The sequence below is a fragment of the Leuciscus leuciscus genome (assembly GCF_965113295.1).
Source record: "Leuciscus leuciscus genome assembly, chromosome: 1".
NCBI classification, from domain to species: domain Eukaryota; kingdom Metazoa; phylum Chordata; class Actinopteri; order Cypriniformes; family Leuciscidae; genus Leuciscus; species Leuciscus leuciscus.
In genome coordinates this window covers 64,657,962-64,680,234 of record NC_138725.1, presented here as the reverse complement: position 1 = coordinate 64,680,234, position 22,273 = coordinate 64,657,962, and the positions used below count along the sequence as shown (strand labels likewise).

At 36.0% G+C, this 22,273-nt stretch overlaps 2 protein-coding genes across 4 annotated transcripts; one reads left to right on the top strand and one right to left on the bottom strand.

Moving 5' to 3' along the window:
- The first annotated feature begins 282 nt into the window (after nucleotides 1-282).
- On the top strand, nucleotides 283-8,480 carry LOC309506087 (TNF superfamily member 14). Of its 2 annotated transcripts, none has more exons than XM_082179647.1 (5): nucleotides 283-829; nucleotides 2,713-2,982; nucleotides 5,627-5,664; nucleotides 5,810-5,877; nucleotides 6,157-8,480. In XM_082179647.1, the coding sequence occupies exons 2-5, from the start codon at nucleotides 2,773-2,775 to the stop codon at nucleotides 6,543-6,545; spliced, it is 705 nt and encodes a 234-aa protein (XP_082035773.1). In that variant the 5' UTR covers nucleotides 283-829; nucleotides 2,713-2,772; the 3' UTR covers nucleotides 6,546-8,480. The 2 variants fall into 2 exon arrangements, with proteins under 2 accessions (XP_082035773.1, XP_082035772.1); XM_082179646.1 differs by lacking the exon at nucleotides 283-829 and adding an exon at nucleotides 2,336-2,581.
- An 8,875-nt stretch (nucleotides 8,481-17,355) lies between these two features.
- Nucleotides 17,356-21,147, bottom strand: tnfsf18 (TNF superfamily member 18). Of its 2 annotated transcripts, none has more exons than XM_082166288.1 (3): nucleotides 20,179-21,147; nucleotides 18,114-18,180; nucleotides 17,356-17,907 (listed from the first exon to the last, which is right to left on the bottom strand). In XM_082166288.1, the coding sequence occupies exons 1-3, from the start codon at nucleotides 20,344-20,346 to the stop codon at nucleotides 17,546-17,548; spliced, it is 597 nt and encodes a 198-aa protein (XP_082022414.1). In that variant the 5' UTR covers nucleotides 20,347-21,147; the 3' UTR covers nucleotides 17,356-17,545. The 2 variants fall into 2 exon arrangements, with proteins under 2 accessions (XP_082022414.1, XP_082022415.1); XM_082166289.1 differs by having other exon boundaries at nucleotides 17,356-17,895; nucleotides 20,179-21,144.
- Between the last annotated feature and the right edge of the window lie 1,126 nt (nucleotides 21,148-22,273).

The window sequence follows — 22,273 nt, the reverse complement described above, 5'->3', positions numbered from 1 at the left end:
ATGATAGCATGGTTTGCTTTGGTGTGAATTGTCCAGTTTGTTAAAATACAATGCAGACTTTTAATTAAAGGGATAGTTAACTTAAAAAAAAAAAATCTATAATTTACTCTAGTTCCAGGATAAATGTGACCAGGCATTTACTCGCACAAAAACAGATAAAGTGAGAAAAAGTATAATGCATTACTGTTCACAAAAAGTGACTGAGTAAACCTGATTAGTTACTTTTTTTAGGAAGTAATGCAATATTGTAATGCAATGCTTAGTAACTTTCACATTGCCCATTACATTTAATTTATCTTCAGAACAAAAATTAAGATGATTTTTTTTTCTCCTCATTTTTGTATATCCAAAATTGTAAAGCTTTAACGATTCACAGACACATTGTAAAAGTAATCCATATGAATTGACATGTGTAATTCAAGTCTTCTGAACATACAAAATCGCTTTATATATTGAACAGATTTAATATAAAGTGATCTTGCCGATCAAGTGCGAGAACCAATAAGATTTGTTCTCACTCGCCAAGCAAGCACAGTTGGGCTGACATTCAAACTGTAATTATATAATGTTTAAAGGATCCCGTTGGCGTGTTGAATCGGTGTTGGGCAGTAGGTGAGAAAGAGACTCTGATTGGCTGTCCTGCTTAGAAGAATCGAGAAAGTGGCAAAAGCAGGCAAACAATCAAAATCACGATGGAACACAGAACGCTCTTCCAATTTAACATCATCTTATCAGAGCATTCTAATACGCAAATATTTTCATAATGACATTGCCATATGGAAAGAGGAAAGTGAATACCAACTGATCAACATGAATTACATTCAAAACGGTAAGGAAGTGCTTTTCTTGTACTGTATATCTGCAGTCATAGGCTGAATCTGAAATCGCCCCCTAAACCCTCATTTATTATTCCCTATGTTAGTCCACTAATAATGTTCACTTGAAGGAGTGAATGAAAACAAGTGAGCGCATTCAGACAGCGGTTGAACATACACCGGTTGTACATTCGTAATTGCGGTGCAATGTGGGATTGAATAAGTGTAACATCCAATATGGTTTGGACACCACTACAAATGGCCGCCCTATTTGAGGTTATGGGGGCGATTTTGGATTCAGCCTTTGTTTCGCTTCTTTTTTTGACCGATGAATCCAGACTACTGCCACCTGCTGGTATGGAGAGTTTCTCTCTGCACGCAGGCACAGATGCACTGGTATAGGCTGTTGGATGTTGACTTTGCGGTGAGTTCAAGGACATCCTTTTGGCCCAGATGCTGGCAACAACAAAGTCACTACTATTTCTTTGATGTTGGTTTGGTATGTCACAAGATATGACATACCATCAAATATTAAATATGGACTGAACGAGTATTCTATTCTCAGCGGATGGCTCTCTCTCAGTCTGCTTGCATTTATTTTTAGATCAGCTCAACTATACTTGTGTTTACTGGTCTAATGGAACTATTGTTACCCTTTTGCTCTCATGTGCACACTACTATAACAAAACAAAAATAGTACATCGGCCTGCATTGACCGTCACTACTCTGTTGTGTTCTACTGCTCCAAAACGACTTATTTGGGGTTTGTGTGAAGTGTTTTTAAATGTCTTTCTTCTACAGCCAAGTTAAGCCTTATGTTGTGTTCGGGTCATTTTACCTGGAGAGGATTTTCTTTTTCCCAAAAATGCTAGTTAATCTTCTCACATTGGACTAAGACTTACTGACTTTGCTCACACAGAGTATAACTACCCCAACATTTTGGGATAATTCTTGTCATTTTGGGGGATTCCCCCAAAAAGTTCAGAAATGAACTTTATCCTCAGGCCTATGATCAACCAGATATAAATATTGTGTGGGCCGGTAAATAAAGGCCAGGAACACCACAAGTGTGACTTTGTTCCATTTTGTACAAGATAGAAGCATTTAAAAAAAAAAACTTCCTTGTTAACAAAGAACATTAGTGTGATAAACAGTACAATTGTTTCCATATGTTGTTGAATATTGACAAAATAATCCAAAAATCATGCTTTTTTCACTCAAAAACTGAGGTGAAATCTCAGATCAATGAGACCTATGATCTATCAGTACCAAAAATAAATACAAAACCAGTCCTAATTGAAAGAAAACATGACAAAAAGATTGAATCCAATATATGGTGTTAATATAACATAACAAGAGATTTACAAGCAATTTTTAAAAGGCCGGTAATTTTTGACCACCTTTGTTACAGGGTTTTGAACACAGCGTTTAAGGGTTAAACAGTGAAGAAGCGTGTGTGTTTTATGTAGGACGGGAAGCTGTGGCTGAGAGCTGATGCACAGGAGAGACGAAGGTGTGAATTGGTGGGCCAGTTGCATGGTCATGAAAATGCACGTGTAGGCTTTTGCATCACGCCTTTTACTAAATCCCATTATGCTTCCAACCTACTCAGACCGTAATGGAATATGTCAGTCTGAAAGACTGATTTTTACCGTTGATGATTTTTTTTTTTACTCGTTTTGAAACCAAATTAGATTTAAACGTTGCACATTTTTCTTCGCCACTTGCAGGTTTTGCTTTAACCATCGCTTGAGACAGCATTACAGGTTTGCATGCAGATTCTGAGAGTGGTCTGACAGTTTTTTGGCTCACTTGCATAGTCCGCCCACCTGTGGGCTTTTATGAGTGATGGTTATCTCTTGCTTTGACAGTGGGTCTCGCTCTCATTGTGTTGCAGTGGGTCTTGTTGCACTTCTCTGGATGTGCACTTGTCATCTGTAACGTGGCCAGAGACGGTATGCACATGGCTCCAGGTAAAATTTCGTTTCCTTCTGTGTTTGTGGTGGACAGCCCCACGAGACCCCCTCCGCTGCCGCCCAAACCCGGCTATAGACAGCGGCAGAATAAGATCCAGACGCTGCTGGTCATCCTGGTCATTGTGGCTCTCTGTGGAATGACCCTTGAAGCTTGTTTCATCTACCGTCTGTACTCAACCAAAGAACAGCCTGTAAGTACCATTCAGTCCAACTTTCATTCAGCATCAACACTATCAGTTCATCTCAGACACATCTGGGGTTTTATCTCAGCCTCCTGATTTTCTTTCTCATAATGTTATTCAGGTTATCATTGTGGTTGATCAGTAACATTTAGTTATCTCAGACTTCAAAATTAAAATGATATTGAACTCAAATTAGGTTAGGGTTCGGGTTAGTGGAATAAGTTGACGCAGTTGCAAAGTTACTTATAGTCAGTAGAATGTCTGTTAGGGGAGCATCAAAATAAAGTGCTAGCAGATATTAAGCAGACAGTCTACTAATACTCTAATGAGAGTTTGGTGATGTATAGTTGCAAAGTTACTTATTGTAGATTGTCTAAAGTGGACTATTGAAATAATACAACAATGAAACAGAATGCAGAATTTCTGTCAGGCTCCTCCCTTTACATGAAGTTTGCAGAAATGTAGCTGGACAGACCTGTTGGTGCTCAAACCACATAGCGTGCTGTGGTTGCCTGACCTAACCCGTGACCTAATAAACACGGTTATGAGAAATGGGTCTTAACCAACCTGCAGTGGGGTTATCTGATCTTATGCAGCAGTGTGACACACATTAAGTCAACTGGAAGATGTTTGAAATTCAAGCCTTGTAATTCATTGATGACTAAGTTCAAGTAACCACTCACATTTTTGGTTTACACATTAGCAGTGCTTGATAACGTAAGCCTATACATCACTGTTTATATGCACATTATTTATTATTATACACAGCCTTACAACCGAGCGAACATTATATAGTTGCTTTTTTAAAATAATGTCATAAAGCTCTAAAGAAATGTTGGAAAGTCAGTTCAGGCGGTTTGTTTCAATTGTTCAAGAAAATGATTAGTTGACTCATTTGAGTCTCAGACGTATTCCCACTTTATTTTGTTAAACAATAATGTTTTCATATGCTATATGAGATCATTTAAATAAAGTTGTAAAAACTAAAAAGTTTATATAGCTGTAGTGTAAAATGTGTTCCAGTAAGTCACGATTAAGCGGAAGTGGCGACCGATCTTTTCTTCCGTATCGTCACATACATCCGGGAGAATAAAACCTGTAGGGCGGCGACTTGCTTCGTTGCATCGGTTGTCGATTGGATTTTTAAAAGTGGACGTTGCTCTCAAAAGTGGAGGCTGATGAACGTGAGCTTACAGGGATGGGGTTTAAGCACTAAATGATTTCACTGGAAGAAGTCCAATGAAAATATAATGAATCATTCAAAATAATATCTATATCATGAATTTAAAAAACAGTTTCATTTCATGCCGACTTTAATACTAAAATCCTGATTTTGTGTGTGCCAAATAAATACCCAGTTTTTAATAAAAACTTTAAAAGTAGTTAAATATGAAGCATTATATTATACCCTCATACACGTACTTCTATTTGATGTGTGTGTTTTCATCTGGGAGATGTCTTTTTTTAGATCTGCAATGCGTCTCTAAGACGTTTCCTGTCAGATGTTATATAGACATGTAGAAGATGTCTTGAAGATGTTTATGATTTAGAATGTATGTAAAACTGCTTTTTAAAAGATGTTTATCAGATGTTAAAAAAGTATATTCAAGTGTGATTAGTATACTTCTTTTAAACAAAAAAATAAGAAAGTATACTTTCAGTCTACTTTTTATATACTTCTCAGAAATATACTTTATATACTTCTCAGAAATATACTTTATATACTTCTCAGAAATATACTTTATATACTTCTCAGAAATATACTTTATATACTTCTCAGAAATATACTTAAAATTGCACTTAAGTATACTTGACTTACATAGACAGAAAAGTCTAAGTGTATTTGGACTATACTCAATCTTTTGATTGAGATATTTAAAAGTGTAATTAGTATTCTAAGTATACTTGGCTTGTAGTTGTGTTTACTCTTTTGATTGAGTAGCCTATTAAATACTTTTTTCGAATAGTTTTACATACTGTCTTAAAAACTTACATTGTTTAAAAATATTGAGTTATAAAGAAAACTTACAAGTATACTTGCAGTATAAAACTACTAAACTTGTAGTTTACTGAGAGTATACATCAAAGTGTACTTTTATAAACTAAAATAAACTACAAGTATTTAAATAGTAAACTACTAGTATACTTATAAGTCACTTGTAGTACAGATGCAGTACAATTGAGAAACGTAGTTGTAAACTAGTCAGTGTTTACTGTTACACTTATAGTACACAAAAGTATACTTTTATATACCAAAAAGTGGGCCAATATTGATCAGTATTGAAATAGTACACTTACAAGTTTACTACTAGTACATTGATATTAGTTTACTTATACTTAAAATAAACTTGAATATTACTTAAGTATACTTAATAAAATAAACTTGAAGTTTGTGTTTTTTTGTAAGAGTTTGTACACAACAGATATTTTCCAGATGACAACAAGACATGAAAATGTAGAGGTGATGCTTATGAACTGATGTTATTTTACAACAAATGAAATGCAGGAGTTTGCTGCTATGAATACACAATATCCGCCGCAGAAGCAGTCCATGATACATCATTGTAATGTTTTTCTGAGGTGTTTTCACCCAAGGCATTTAAAAACTCATAAACTGAAAGTGAATTTTAAAAATGTATGATTCTCCTTTCAGAACCCTACAAATGAACCTCAGTTTTCCATGATAAAAAAGGTAAAGATCACTTAACTTGTATTGTCACAAGTTTACTTTGATGCGTTACATTGTTTTGCATTTTTGAAATTCTAGTTAAACATGGCATATATGAAGAATATCAGATTGCACTTAAATCTATGGTAAATTTGTGCTTTTTTTTATAGAGAAAGAAGAAAAACACAAACAACTTGGAGAAATGAAGCCGTCAAAACCAATGGCACAACTGACAAGTAATTTCACATCTGTTATTATTATTATTTTAGCCGTTAGGTTTAGTTTATTTGGCATTATTGACAATCAACACTACCAATCCAATGTCTACTCAGTATGAATATTTCCAAGTAATCAGAACTGAAGTAACACAAATAGGAGCAAATTGCACATGCATGTTGGACACTTGTTAGCTGGATTTACTTTTCCTAAAAATCATGAGAAATCTAAATTCAGTCAAGTGCTGAAACATTTGAGTGCTAATGTACATGACGCTAATGCTGTCCTCTCCCATGTAGCTGGGAATTCAACTGTTAATGGAGTCGTGCTGTGGAATGAGCATCATGAATCCATCCTTCACCAAGTCAAACTCAAGCAAGCCGAGGGAAAACTCGTCATTGAGAAAGAGGGATATTATTCCGTCTACTCTAAAATCCACTTCCAAGATGATAAAATCACATGCACCCACTCTGTACTGCGGACTACAGATCGATATAGGTCTGAGATTCTGCTTCTCCAGTCCTCTAGGTTTCATCCTAAACTCCAGAGGCAGAGAGTCACAGACAACAGCTTCCTCAGCGGCATGTTTCATCTCTACAAAGGAGATGCTGTCTTTGTCAGGGTGAAAAATTGTACAGTTGTGTTGTCCAATGGTGCAGAGAACTACTTTGGTGTGTTCATGGTTTAGATTAAATCTGGAGTCTGACTTTTACCAAACAATCTCAGAGGGGAACACAAGCTGTCACTGGGGCAGTTCCCTTTCAAAAGGTATACTGGTATGTACACTTTAGACTAGAGGGAAGTACATTACAAAGGTGTTACTTTATGAAAAGGTACCGTCCCAGTGGCAGCTTTTGATCTGGTGTTTCTAAGAGTGTATGATAAATCTGTAGAAGTTGAATAAGTTCACCACTAGATTTGGATGGAAACTATATATTTTTATATTTATTTTTCCATTAAAAGTGTACAAACTAATTGTTCCACCTGAAAACAAGCTAGACACGCCAAATTAACGAATTATGAAATGAGTAGTACATGTGAGGGGTCATATCAAAAGGAATCGAACTTAATCTTTTGAGATTGTATGATCAAAATACAGAATAGATTTTTAAATAGATAAAAATGACTAACAATAAGAGTAAAATGTAGTTAAAAAAAACTGCTAAAGCCTGTAATGTTTCTGTGTGTAGCACCTGCCGCTCTGCACATCTGTTAGAAAAGATCGGCAGAAATATAGATTTTAAAATATATCTGATCATTTCAGTTTGATCTTTATAGTTTGTCTGGCACATTTAGCATAAATTGTTTTCTTAATGTAATGCAGGCTTTGGTTAATAATGTCTGTAACTAATAATATAATCAGATCATGACTCCTCTGCAACAGGTGTCTGAATAAATTCAGAACAGCTGTAATAATAATTGTTTAGGAAGATGAACATGATTTTTATTTTTCTCAATATGTAAAATCATACTATTGCAATATATCACAGTTCCTTTTGCTTTGCACATCTTAAATATTCAATTTTTTTTTAAAATCGTTCTTATAAATATTTAATTAAATTATATGCAACTATTTGAAGATATTTCTTGCCTACATTGAGGTCTGAAAATATAATATACATACTTATATACAAAGTACATATATACTTTCAAGTCAATGAAACGGAAGATGTTTTCTTTCATATTGTGACATGCATCCAAGTGAAATACATTATCGGAAAATATACAAATATGGCGGGGGTTCCACACACACACACACACACACACACACACTGTTGAAAAACTATTTCTACTCAAATATTTTGGTGTGATCATTTAGCCTACTCAATGTTGGTTATCAAACTGTTGATATAGCCATTGACTTACATAGTATTTTTCTTCTTATCAGCCTAAATTATGTCAAAATGTAAATTGTTGGGTGAACTATCCCTTTATGTCCTGCATACGGTACGTTACCAGAGAAGTCTGACGTTAAACACAATCTCACAGGAAAATGTGACTAGATGCCGTTTTGTATGAATTCATATGCGAATAGTACGATTTTTAGAAAAAGAGTAAGCATAAAATTCACAAAGTACAAAAAAGTAATTAGCTACCAATTCGCCAAAACGTAAAATAGTTAAGAATTGCCATGAGGTTGTATTTGGCCGAAAATATCGAGTTGATATTTTGACTGAACATTATAAAGTAAAAAAAAACAAAAAAAAAAAACATTCACAATAACATCTATGACATACATTTACAGGCTAGATAGGGTGAATTTCCATTTCATGCCGACGATAAAGTGTGTCATTTTGTAATAACCATACACACTTGCTCTGTTTGTTTGAGAATCCTGATGATACAGCAACATTGACTCTCACAGAAATATTTAATTGCAAAATTAAATCATTTTCTCTAATCGTTTCAAACTTTTCGACCCCTTTATAGCCTATCTGATATTATGCATAATAAGTGGCACATGTTCATGTTTTTGGATCTGCACAGTGGATATAATTTACTTGCATGATCAATATCTCTCTGCATCAGCTGCACAAAACTTATTTCAAGTAGCCTACATTAAATGAATGTTTGTTCATTTTGAATGGATTTTCTGCTCAAAATAAAGTTCTGCCAAACCTCAGTCTGCTCTAAGTCATCCTTACACGCAGTTATGTAACAGGCGGTGCATGATTCGTCATTTGAGCAATGATCCGTAATGCTGCGGTTTGACCTTTCCTTCTAGTCTACAATGACACTTTCATTTGTGATTCTTGCTTTACCTGCAAATTTATTTTTAAATTCATGATGTACAGTTTTTCTGACTCATCTTATCCTCCATCCTTGGGTGCGGAGAGATGTGAGTCATTTGTCTATTGAGATGCTATACCTGTTGTTCACATGTGTCAGATGACATCAGCGATGCCACTGCAACAAACATTTCGAGGTTTGGAGAAACGCTTGGATCGTTGTCCATTGCGTACGCATATGCGCTTATCGTTTGAATCAGGTCCATTTTTATTTGATCTTATTCTAAGAAGCTTTTCTTTGTGAGCGCCCACGCTTCTGTGTATTCTTAGCAGAGCTTGTAAACTGCAGAGGAAATGGGGGTGGGGAACGCTACCCGCCGCAAACACAGGTATGAGAACGGCTGTTTCGCTGACTCAGATCTGTCTGTCTTAAGACTGAAGCTTTTCTAACGAGCTCGGTGGAAGATTCCAACCAGCAGATGCACATTTAGACAAAGTGAATCGGTAGGCCCAACCTTGCATGACATTATCACTTTCAGAAAAGAGTTTGGTGGTTTAATGCAGTCAATGCATGAGTTTGATGATGCCTTGATGTCAGGCACAGCCTTACACAGCCTTAACTGATTTTGAATGGGAAGGTCTTTGTGTGTGTGTGTGTGTGTGTGTGTGTGTGTGTGTGTGTGTGTGTGTGTGTTTATACTTAGACTTCTCTTGTGTTGTGTTGTGTGTGTGTGTGTGTGTGTGTGTGTGTGTGTGTGTGTGTGTGTGTGTGTGTGTTGTGTATAGTTCCTTTGTGGGTGTATATGATCCAGTGTATGTTCACATTAGCATATTTAGTCTTTCTCCTGTTTTGGTGGGGTGAAACTGAAAGTTATTTGGCTGGATTTCCCTGCCCTTTCAATTTCCACTTTATAGTATCAGTAAAGCGTGTGAAGAGTGTGTCTCCACATAGACTGAAGATTCAGATCAGAAGTGTTGCTGATTTTCAGGGCTAGTATGAAAATGATTTTTGCTTATGAAAAACACATTGATTAATCACGTGGAAATCAAATTTAAAGGCATAGTTCACCTTAAAATAAAAATTCTGTCATCATTTATTCACCTCAATGTTGTTCCGAACCTGTATGAAATTCTGTATGAAATATATTTTGAAGAATGTCGGTAACCAAACAGTTGATGAGCCCCATTGACTTCCATATTTTTTTTTCCTACTACGGAAGTCAGTGGGGTCCATCAACTGTTTGGTTTTCCATATTCTTCAAAATATCTTCTTTTGTGGTCAGCAGAGGAAAGAAACTCATACAGGTTTGGAACAACTTGAGGGCGAGTACGTGATGACAGAATTTATCCCTTAAAATTCCATTTCACGGTACAAATCTTTTTCCACCATTGTTTTACCAAACAACATCTGAATCTCTTAAGGCAATATATCATCTCTGGATCTTCCAACATCCCCATCATAAATGCATTTCATATGACTCATGTGTATTCCATGTACAAAGTAAAATTAAAGTCTTTACGCACTGATAATTCACCGCAGCTCTCAAATCTCATCGATTGCATTCAGATTCAAATACAGGACCAATAAACGTGACATGTCAGGTTTGCAGAAACTAATGCCATTAGTTCTTGTGTGAGTGTCACATGCCAGTTTCAATTATGTGCAATAGAGAATGAGACTTGAGAGCTGCAGCAGAAGGGAATCAGCATAATCTAAATTTAAATCTATTGATCACACAAAGCTAAGTTTTTAGAAGATCGCCAACACCAATGCCACGGTTTTGTCCATTTGGAATTGATTGGTTGTGGTTTGCTATTGGTGGATCTCATGTGAGTGACAGGTTGCCCCGCCCTCACGCCAGTAAACGCGTCATCAGAGAAGAGCTCCAAGAAGGAGGGGAGGATTGATCTTTTGATTAAAGAGTAGGAGGGCACATGAATTAAAAAAAAATTGTGCAAGGATAAATTATTTATGATAAATATTCCATAAAAAAATCTCAATTTGATTTATTTAATGGTGACATAAACACAATAAGTTGAAATAACTTAATTTGGGTAAGAAAAAATAAATAGGGTGAATTCAGGTGGTTTGGGCCTTTCTAACAAAACAGAAATGTTTGACATGTCGTTTTATGAAGGGCACAGAATACACAACGCTCGGCCGGAAGTCCAACATCTCACAGTGTTAAAATCAGTAAGTAAAACAGCGCCACCTGCTGCTGTAATATGGGAGCTCAAGTGACAGAGCCTCTTCACCCCCATTGTCTTGATCTGACAGAAATGCATTGTTGTGTTATTCTCTGAGAGAGAGCAGCGACTGATGAGACGGTTCAAATAAAGGCAAATGAAATGTGTGAAATGAGAGATATTTTCCTCTGTACACCACCGATCAAAACAAGAGACACAAGAACATAAAATTAGCATTTTTCAATTTCATTTTCAGCGACACAGCGTGAGAAGGGAAAGAGATCTCAAGAAAACAAAGATTGTGAGAAGTGAGAAGAAGCTGATGAATGACTTCACTGAAAATTAGATTCCCCTCAGCAACAGAAGCGAGTGCAGTGGAAATGCTTCTGCATTATCTCCCTCTTCCTGTGGAGGAGGTGGAGAGCGGATGGTTTTGACGAGAGTGGGCTGTAAAATTAGCATTATGGACCTTTTGGTGGCTAATATGACAGTGATTGCCCTTTTCCGATTCATTGGAAATGGCCACATGAAAAGAAGAGAAAAGACGAACACCTACGCAGAAAAGACGGGATGTGCACCAGTAGATCGCCTTGTGTGCAGAATTATTATTTATGCGTAGGACTTCACCATATCATGATGCCAAAATTATTTGACCTCCGCCAAATTCCATCAGTTATTTTTTAAATGGTTTCTACTATTAAATCCACAATTTTCACATTTTATTTTTAAGCAAATCACTCAGTGTCCATCCATCTTGGCAATATATTCCTGTAGGCTAACTCGTATCCAAACGGAATGGCCAAAATCTCAAAAACTGTTTTTGCCCCCCAAAAAGCTTCTTTAGCTCTATAAAACTATTTTTCTTTTAAGTCTAGCTTTGCAGATTGTTTTTCCAAAGTCTGATTGCATATCATCAAGGTCAGATGTAAAAGGTGGTAACCTTTGCTATTTCTACCTGATTTAACTCATAAACGTGTTTTGTTAGTATAAATAATCTATTTATGTTGATTCAGTGATGTTAAATAGTATGATCTGAATAATTCACATTACAGTTTTATGAGCTACATTGCCACAATTCCCCCCAGCAACATAGTGCTACATCTACGCGTACCAGATGTGGGCCGGATCTGGGCCGACACTATATTGCTGGTGCACATCCCGTCTTTTCTGAGTAGGTGTTCGTCTTTTCTCATCTTTTCATGTGGCCATTTCCAATGAATCTGAAAAGGGCAATCACTGTCATATTAGCCACCAAAAGGTCCATAATGCTAATTTTACAGCCCACTCTCGTCAAAACCATCCGCTCTCCATGTGTTCATGGTGAAGCATGTTGGAAAACAAATCACACATTTCGGGGAAGATGAAGAGAAATGTCCAATAGACAAATGAAGTATCCTAGTCAGAGGCCAGATGACTAAAGTTGCGGACACATTGCTGTTTTAGGAATTTTTGCGGGCTGTTCGATAATTTCAATTGGAATCCATGTGATCAGGAGTTTTGCACGAGGGCGAAAAAGTTCCCCACCCAGATTTCGGTCGTCTTCAAGTTGGTCAGGTGAATTTGCCGAGCTGACCAACAGAAATCTGCTTGGTTTGAAAGTGATATCTGTGTGAGCTGTGCTTCATATTTTTTTTTAATACAATTAACGCTAGCCAAGCGCTAAAAGCGAGTACAAATCGGAGTTGGCGAGTATATAAAAGGGTTCCAATCTCCAGGTGGCCGGCAAGAGTTTTTATGAATCCCAACAATGCAATGTTGTGAGAACATGAACGTGAACAACTGTGAATGTCGATGGGCCAGTGCTGCATCGTCGTGAAACCTTGAGCCTTACAATTTTACATATTCAAGTGCAAGAAGATGCGAAAGAACCTCAATTCATTACTCACGCGCTGTGTGAGAAGTTTTGTAAGCACAAACGTCTGAAGCAAATATTGAATTGAGCTCTCTTTCGGCTCGATGGTGATTTTAGCCCCCAATGGCTCCTTCCAGGCAGCTAACCCTAACCTCAACTTTAAACCTACCCATCCCCTCGCTGCCTGGAAGGCGCCGTTGGGGGCTAAAAACACCAAACACCTCTCTTTCGCATCTTCTTGTGCTTGAATGAAAAAATTCACACAAAATAAGTATCCTAGTAAACAGTCGGTTATGGCTTAAATGAACATAAACAGTCGAGAAAGACAATGCATGTGTACAGTATCAGTACATTGGATCCATGCATAATGTCTTAAAGTGACAGCTGCCTAATATTCCTGCTGCTGTCTGTGTTTTTTATGTTAACAGCAAAGGACAAAGAAAAAATCACTCACTGCTCTTGACTGAGTAACTTTATTAAGGATTAATCTATATTTAATTTATACAGTGAAGGCCATGCAGTGGCTATCAGGCTATTCATTTATTCAATTTCTGTACCTGGAAACAACTATTAGACCTACCTGAAAAACCTGAAAAGCACTGTTTATTTCATTTGTATCATTGTTCTTCTATATGTATTAGTGCTATTGCTTGTAATTTTATTATTATTATTATTTATTTTTTTACAGACGGTTTACTTGTCTTTAATGATGTTTTAAATTTATATTAGTTAGGCTAGTAGTTTTAGCTGAGGTATCGAAATTGGAATAGAGAATTGTGAATTTTCACTGATATCTAAACCTTTGGTGTCATTACTTCCTGTTTTTGCAGTTTCATGGCCAGTAAAAAAAAATATTTATGTCCGGTAAATTTTCTGCAGTCACGGGCCATTGGCAGGTGTAGTTAGTTTTAGGCCCGGTGCTACACTATTTACAATAGACAATTGTCCAATAGACAATTGTCCTTTTTATGTCTGCAAAAGTAATAAAATAAATAATGCAAACTAATTAAAGGCTAATGCGTCAGATGAGCGTACAGAGTCCACACAGGTTTGTAAAAATCGGGATGGTTGTACTACTATGGCTAGCCGTTTTAACATTTAATCCTTAAAACCTACTAGTCTCTTTTCATGCTACTAGTACTTATTTTTTAGATACTAGTATATATTCCATTAAGTAGTACTTATTCATTAGCTAGTGCTTATTCTTTAGGATCTAGTGCCTATTCTTTAGATACTAGTACCTTTTTAAAAGATACTAGTTATTCATTAAATACTAGTTCTTATTTTTTTAGAGACTGGTACTCATTCATAGGATACTAGTACCTATTAAATAGACACTAGTACTTATTCATTAGATTCTAGTGCCTATTAAATTGGTACTAGCACTTATTTATTAGATACTAGTACTTATTCATTAGTTACTAGTCCTTATTATTAGATACTAGTACTTATGCATTAGTTACTAGTCCTTATTATTAGATACTAGAACTTATTCATTAGTACCTATTAAATAGATACTAGTTCTTATTCATTAGATACTAGTACTTATTTCGATAGTAACAAACTATAACTATTATTTTGTTACTCGTAACACATTTAAAATTTTTGCCATTGACTTCTATGGGGAATTGGGGATCTGTCATTCAGATATTAACTATTCAGTTCTGACTAGTATGTATTCCAATTGTGACTAGTACTTATTTTTTAGATAACAGTACCTAGATGCTAGTACTTGTTCAATAGATACTAGTACTTAGTCATTAGATACTAGTTCCTATACTCTGATAATGATGATCCATGTGAACCATACTTCTAGGATACTTTGGGCTTATAACACTTTGGAAACCCCAGTTTTAGAGCAAAAGGCCAATAATAACTGGAGAGCGCTATAGTATTCTCATTTATTCTCAACCAACCAACATGTAGAAACAGGCTTTGTTCCCACAGCTGCCATGTTGGATGTTTTTTTTAACTAGCGGGTTTTCTCCTTCCAGCATGTCTCTATTAGAACTAGAGTAAATTTGTATTAATTTAATAAAATAAAAAAACATCCGTACCCATCACTGAAAAGGTTTTGATAAGACAAAAGCAGTGCATATAATATTCAGGGCTATTGAGCAGGAATGAGTGTGTGAAAGATGTTGATGAACTCATAATGGGCTCCTCGAAAGCAGATGTGCTGAGTGATGTTTTGGTTTACGCACTCTTTCGCTTTCTTTACAGAAAGAGGGTCCCGCTATTGAGTCATCAAAACATGACACCACATTAGCACAAGATGATGACTCTATAGATTCAAGATCTGTGAGATCAATCTCACATGCAGAACCATAACAGAAGGCTCAGAGGTAGCCTAACTGAAGACGGTTCAGTTTAGTGCCATGGTAAGATTAAATTAGAAATGGGGGTTAGGGTTAGATTAGATTAAAATTGAAATGATTATTGAAAACATGTCAGTGTTGAAAAACCCACGGTTAACTAAACATGTTTGCTGATGGATTCATGGAAATTAGTCACTGCTGTGTTCCTGCCCCCTCACTCCCACCTCGATGGAAAATCTTATCACTGTCTGTCTCATTCTTGTAAGTATATCAGCCAGTCTACCATCAGTATGAATGAGTCATCATCACAAAAAAAAATGCATATTACAATGGCAGAAAGTATGTAGTTGTTTATTAAAACAATTGTCTTACACAGTGTATAAGCTTTTTGACAGACATATCTGTGATCAAATATGGACACAAACCTCCACAAAATGAGTAACTTTATTTGAAAGGAGATCTTAAGACATTAAGTAATATAACAAAACAAAACATTAATTCAGCCATTAAGTTCACCAGAAAAATGAAAATTCTGTCATTACTTAGTTTCTTTTTTTCTGCTGAGCATCAAATAAGATATATTTAGAAGAATATGGGTAACCAAACAGTTGATGGACCACAATGACACAATGAAATATTTGGGTGAACTATCTTTTTTTTTTCTTTTTTTTTTTCTCTAAACCATACATTTTAAGTAGCCAATAGAAGCAGATGGTTGCCACTGTGTAATTAACAGCCATAAATACAGATAAATATGACAAATATATATAATAAAAAAAAAACTAAAAAAACTAAAACGTACATATGCATAAATTTACAGTATATACATACTTCTACTGGCTTGGCTCTCTTGATACACCACCTGACCAATGACATGTTAGATGGCGAAAACTTCAGGCTGAATTAGAAATAGCATATTAGCCATATTGGCGTATTATATGAGTGTAGTAAGCATTTATTAAAGGGAGGTATTCTGATATTCTTTGGCTGCACTTGACCCTTTAACCCACTCTATTCAATGTATGTAGATTCAGTGTGTATGGCATTTTACAGAAATAATCCAGAAATATGTTTTTTTTTTTGTTTTTTTTTGAGGAGCTTATAATAGTGACAAAAGATAACCAGAGAGAAAACAAGCGGTATTTATTCCCCTTTCTCCTTTAAATCTTGAAAACACAAAATATTGATGTTCAAGCTGTACATTAAGTGATGTGTTGACCATAATTCTCAAACAAATCAAATGTACAACATCAGTAAGAATAAATCTCATTAAAATGTTCTATTGATTCAGGTTTTGTAGTGTGGATAGTAAATAAAGGGTTCACAATACCAAAGTGAGTATGTTGTAGAAACATTTGGAGCAGTTCAGGGCCTTAGCGAAGGGTCAATTGCACACAAATATATATTTTTAACAAAGTGCATCAATAGTACCCAATTTTACATTGGCACACTCTAAAAAAATGCTAGCTTGTTTCAAACCATGTTTGGGTCAAATATGCCAAAAACCAACCATTGGTTGAATGTTTTTATTCATTTTTTAAACCCAACGGATGGGTTTGTCCATATTTGACCCAAACATGGGTCAACCAAACATTTTTTAGAGTGTTTAACAATCAGAATTCGGCTATGCAGTAACACATCGATCTTCGAGTGGAGAAAAGCTTAAAGGGTTAGTTCACCCAAAAATGAAAATTCTGTCAGTAATTACTCACCCTCATGTTGTTCCAAGACTTCGGAACACAAATTAAGATATTTTTGATGAAATCTGAGAGCTGATCACTTCTCCGTAGGCTGCTAGGTGGCCCAAACTTGATGGCCCAGAAAAGTTTTTAAAGAGATCGTTAATATAGTCCAAGTGACTACAGTGGCTCAATCTTAAGTATATCAAGCGACGAGAATACTTTTTGTGCGCAAAAATAAACAAAAATAAAAACTTTATTCCACTATTCATTTCCTTCTCTCTGGGCCACTAGTTGGTTCGCGTAGTGTTTTTGCACTGCGCGTCACACACATGACCAGCGTCGGCCAATAGTGAGCCTACGTGGTGACGTGTAACACAGACGCGCTGCGCAAAAACACTTACGAGGCCCAGAGAGAAGGAAATGAATAGTGGAATAAAGTCGTTATTTTTGTTTGTTTTTGCGCACAAAAAGTATTCTCGTCGCTTGATATACTTAAGATTGAGCCACTGTAGTCACTTGGACTATATTAACGATCTCTTTAATAACTTTTCTGGGCCAGCAAGTTTGGGCCACCTAGCAGCCTATGGAGAAGTGATCAGCTCTCAGATTTCATCAAAAATATCTTAATTTGTGTTCCGAAGATGAACGAAGGTCTTACGCGGTTGGAACAACATGAGGGTGAGTAATTACTGACAGAATTTTCACTTTTGGGTGAACTAACCCTTTAAATATAGTGCAATAAAGGCAGAGAGCTTTCACTTTTTTTGGAGATGTGACTTTAAGAAATAAATAAAATAGTAATACATTTCTTACCAAGTCAAACATGCTGCACACTCCCTCCAGTGTACTTCAAAATTCAACAGGTCAGTGCAAATCAGAGTCCACATTCTTACTGTCACAGATCCATTTCAGTCTTTGATCTAGATCGATTGAAGTTTGATCACTCCCAGGTAGGTTTCACTGTAATGATACTGGATTTTGGCTTTAGGGTTGCAGGTCACATTAAAGTAATCTCCCTTACTCAGTTTAATCCCTTTACCCATGTAGCCAGTTGGGAGTACTGATCCATTGATAAGACCTTTTAAAAACACACCTTTGTTTTTTGATTGAATAGTGATTGTATAGTTTTCTGTCATCTGAGGTTCAAGGGTAACCTGCAGGTACAGGAAATATAGGGCATCTTCCTTCACCTTCAACTGCTTCTCTCCCTCGATGAAGCTAGTATTTACTGTTTTCCAATGGAGTAGTCCCACCATATCTTTTTGAAGCCCTGTGAACAAGTCTAGAGATAAGTCCTTTTCAGGTTTTTATTATGCTTATAGAAAAAGACAACATTTTAATTGTGAATTAAGTATCCAAATTGCTGTTGAGGCTACTTTAGGATATTAAGGGATACAATTTTGTTCTAGTAAGGGAATAACAATCACAAACTGAAGACACATTAAGATAAATATTTAAATGTCTAAAAGATTCAAAGCGCTGACTTACAGTTTGGTGAAAATGATATGTCCATGATTTCACTTGGTTCGATGTGGTTTCTGTCATCCTGTTGTTCCTGTAATTCAGATAGGGCCAACATGAAACCCATGGACAAACCCATTTAAGGCCCATACTGGGGTTAATTCAGATTGGGCCAGCATGAAACCCATACCCAGACACATTTAAGCCCCATACTGGGGTAAATTCAGAAATGAAACCCATTAGCCCTGGGTTCTGGTTTCTTGACAGTTGCTAAGGTGCTCAGGTTGGTTGTTACTCTGGTTGGTCACTAGGCCATTTCCAACAGGTTGATGGTATGTTGTCCAATTAATTCCAGTCCAATTCATCTATCCCCTTTAGCACATTTGTTTTTCCCCCAAATATGTATTTTCAAATGTATGTAAAAGGTATGTGCACAAGCAGCGCTTCTGATGTCAGACAAGCCAGGGAAGAGCAGGGGTGGCATTTCCCCTCAGTGGAATGATGTCATAATGTCATGTTCTACTGTTCTGCGGTTGCATGTTTGTTTTCACCAGTCCAATATGCTGCATCTACATTTGTGTGTGTGTGTGTGGAAAAAAAACAATTTCAAGAGAAAGTATAGTTTCAGAACTTAACCAATTTCATTTTCAAACAGCAGAATCAGGTTCTCATATCTTATAGGTGTTACTTTTGAGTTAAACCACCAGTTAAATCCTATAGCCAATCCTATAACCTTCTAAAAGTTACCCGAAAAGGATCGTTTCTTACGTTTTATTTTTTGTAGCACAATCACACTCTTAAAAATAAAGGTTCTTTATTGGCATTTATGATTCCATGAAGAAACATCCACGGAAGCTTTCCATTCCGCAAAAGGTTCTTTAGATTTTTTAAAATGTTCTTTACAAAAAATTATTTTAAGTACTGTTTACTGAAAGGTTCTTTGGGGAACCCAAAATGGTTATTGTATGGCATTGTTGCGCAAAGCCTCTTTTCGAACCTTTTAAGAGTGTAAAAAAAAAAAGTTCCTTTATATGAAAAAGCTGTGACTCAAAAGTGATGATAAATTGAAATTGCATCAGATGCTGATCTCTATCAACTATGTCACAGAAAGTTTCGTTTCTTATTTTCTCTTGCACTAAATTGTTCGTTGGGCAGCCATAACATGTTTTGACATGTTCATGTGTTAACCAGATTTGACCTTCCAACTGGCATGAAACCACAGGTCTCATGTCTTATCAGACAAACAGAAGCATTTTCGGCAAATTCAGATCTCTCCACTGCGCTGGAAAGAACAATGATGATTGATACTGAGCAGCAGTATCAAAACTGACATATACTGAGTTTCCACATTGGCACTAAATGAGCTGTTTGGTTTTCTGCATAACAAAGACTCGCCTTTTTATGTGGTCATCACATGCTTACTTACTGTAACTTACTGTAATATTGATAGTGAATGTGATGAAGTCTACACCTGCAAATCAACTAGGATTTCATACATCCACTAAAAATCACCAAAAACACCTATAAAGTTCAGTTTACATTTCTGACATTTAGACATAATTTTTTTTATGTGCCCAAACACTTTATATAAAAGTTATATATTTATTTGAGCTTATCTGTTTGAATCTGTCCTGTCTCTAAATATGAGGTCGTTGTGATTACACACATCTGCGTTCCCCTCATCTGTGGTTTTGAGTGAGCAAGCCGCTGTGGTCTGACTATATCCCACCAGATACACAATACACAACAGCTCTAGACACAATTGCCTGAATTTACGTTTATCATTTTCTTAACATTTTTTGATTCAAGTATCTGCTTCACTGCTTCATTTAATATTGTTTTTGTCTAAAAAAACATTCTACATTTGTTCTAAAATGTACCATATGTGCACCTTAGGGTACCTTTAAGGTACTAATATGAACCCTTTCGGGGGAAATAAGATATAAAGGTGTACCTATTGAAAGAATACCCCACCAGTAACAGCTATTGTGCATTTCATTAAGCAGGATGCATTTCATTAAGTTCATAGACATGGTTGAAGCAACTTATAGATAAAATGAACATGAACTTAGATTATAGATCTCATCCATACCTGTGGTTTATTGATGAAGTGCAGAGTTATCGACGCGGCCAGGCCTAGAGTGAGCAGGGTGGCCCAAAGCAGCAATCCCCGGATCAGCCTCCTCTGATGGGCCAGAGCTCCACCACCGCCACCCCTGTCACCCGTTTTATCACTGCAGTACTCGGCAGATAGAGACATGATGCCTGACAGCGTCAGTGCAGGAGAAGAGTGAGCGAACTGAGGTGAAAACACTGGTGAGGCTGGGATTGATGATGTCGAATGAGCGTGGCCTCCACCTCTCGTCTTCTGGTTGGCCCGTAGACAAACCTCAGAATGTGTCAAGCTTCCTGTACGATGGCTTTGTGTTTTGTGAGTGTCTGTGTTCCTGTTTAGAGTTTCTCAGCAGATGTCCAAGAGGAGTGCTGTAGTGTACTTTCCCCTAAAGCATGGGTGATGTGCTATACGAAACATCTCTCGCCTGGGCAGGGACAGGCCCTCCTACTCGCTGTCAACCGGAGGGAAGCAGGTGTCACAGTCCCTTTAATAGACTGCTGGGAGTTTTTACACTATACAAAACCATCACATTCTCTACGCCACATGTGACGCACTACGTGAGACCTGTACTTAACCATATACTGTGCTGCTGTTTATAGGCGTTGGTTTCGTTTTTCTTGCCGTAACTTTTTCAGTGGTCAAAGTGAGCTTGTTCTGACATGTTAAGAATATTAAGGGAAGGAATACACAACAACCACACCGTATCAGCCTAGAGCTAAACTTTTTATCTTCTGCATATGTTATTATTCTGATGTTCTGACATGCACTGCAAAAAAAAAGAGCTTTTCTCACTTAGTATTTCTGTCTTGTTTCCAGTCCAAATATCAAACATTTCTTGAATCAAGATGCATTTACTAAAGTAGTAAAATGACATACAATATTAAGTTTTAAGTTAGTATTAAATATTAAGTATAATATTAAGGAAATAAATAAATATTAAGTGAGTTTTTGCTTAAAACAAGCAAAATTATCTGCCAATGGGGTAAGAAAAATAATCTCGTTTCTGTTTGAATTAAGATCATTTTTCTTACCCTATTGGCAGATAATTTAGCTTTTTGTATTTTTATTAAGCATCACTTAATTTTGATTAATTCCGCTGGAAAACAGGACATAATATCGAGTCATTTTACTCATCTAGTAAATGCATCTTGATTTAAGAAATGTTTGACATTTGGACTGGAAACAAGACAATACTAAGTATGAACAGCATTTTTTTGCAGTGTGTGGTAACAATAACAGAATGTCGATCCATCAAAGCATCGTATAAATCTTTGATATCCATACACAGCTAATATGACATTGGAGAATAAGTGAAAGGATGAAACATGAAAACACTGCCGTTCAAATGTAGTGGTAACATTTGAATTGTTTTGAAAAGAAGTACTGTATGCTGCATTTATTTGATCAAAAATACAGTAAAAACAGTAATTTGTGAAATGTTATTAAAATTAGTTGAATATACTGTAAAGTGTAAGTTATTCCTTTGATGGCAAAGCTGAATTTTCAGCATCATTACTCCAGTCTTCAGTGTCACATTCTTCAGAAATCATTCTAATATGATGATCTGATGCTCTACATTTCTGATTATTATCAATGTTGAAAACAATTGTGCTGCGCAATATTTTTCTGCAAATACTTTTATTCAAGGATTCTTTGATGTAATTCTTTAAAATAATTTAATTGAATAATAATGCAAATCTCTTTTTACCTGCATTACAGTAAAAAATCATATAAAAAATCTGATAAATTAATTACAGTACAATAATTAATACATGATATGCATGCTGTAAATATTTCAATTTAAATGTATCCTTTTTTGACATCAACATGGTGAGAATTAGATATTTTTTGCATTGTACTGAGGGAGTTGAGGTAAATAATTTTGATTAAAAAATCACAACATTTTAATGGTTCTGAAAATACACTTAATTTTTCTGATTAGCTTTCTAATAAAGCACAACTCTTTTTTTTTTTTCTTGTTATTTTGAGGTATAAAATGAGCTAGATTTATTCTTGACAAGTTTAATGAGATCCACTCAAATTATGGTCAAGTGCAAAGTGATCTGGACTC

Coding starts and splice junctions, on each gene's coding strand:
- LOC309506087 (XM_082179647.1), top strand. CDS start 2,773: ATGCACATGGCTCCAGGTAAAATTTCGTTTCCTTCTGTGTTTGTGGTG. Junction 5,665..5,809: donor CAGTTTTCCATGATAAAAAA/GGTAAAGATCAC, acceptor GCTTTTTTTTAT/AGAGAAAGAAGAAAAACACA. Junction 5,878..6,156: donor ACCAATGGCACAACTGACAA/GTAATTTCACAT, acceptor TCTCCCATGTAG/CTGGGAATTCAACTGTTAAT.
- tnfsf18 (XM_082166288.1), bottom strand. CDS start 20,346: ATGTCTCTATCTGCCGAGTACTGCAGTGATAAAACGGGTGACAGGGGT. Junction 18,181..20,178: donor ACTTCATCAATAAACCACAG/GTATGGATGAGA, acceptor TCTGAATTACAG/GAACAACAGGATGACAGAAA. Junction 17,908..18,113: donor CATATCATTTTCACCAAACT/GTAAGTCAGCGC, acceptor ACTTATCTCTAG/ACTTGTTCACAGGGCTTCAA.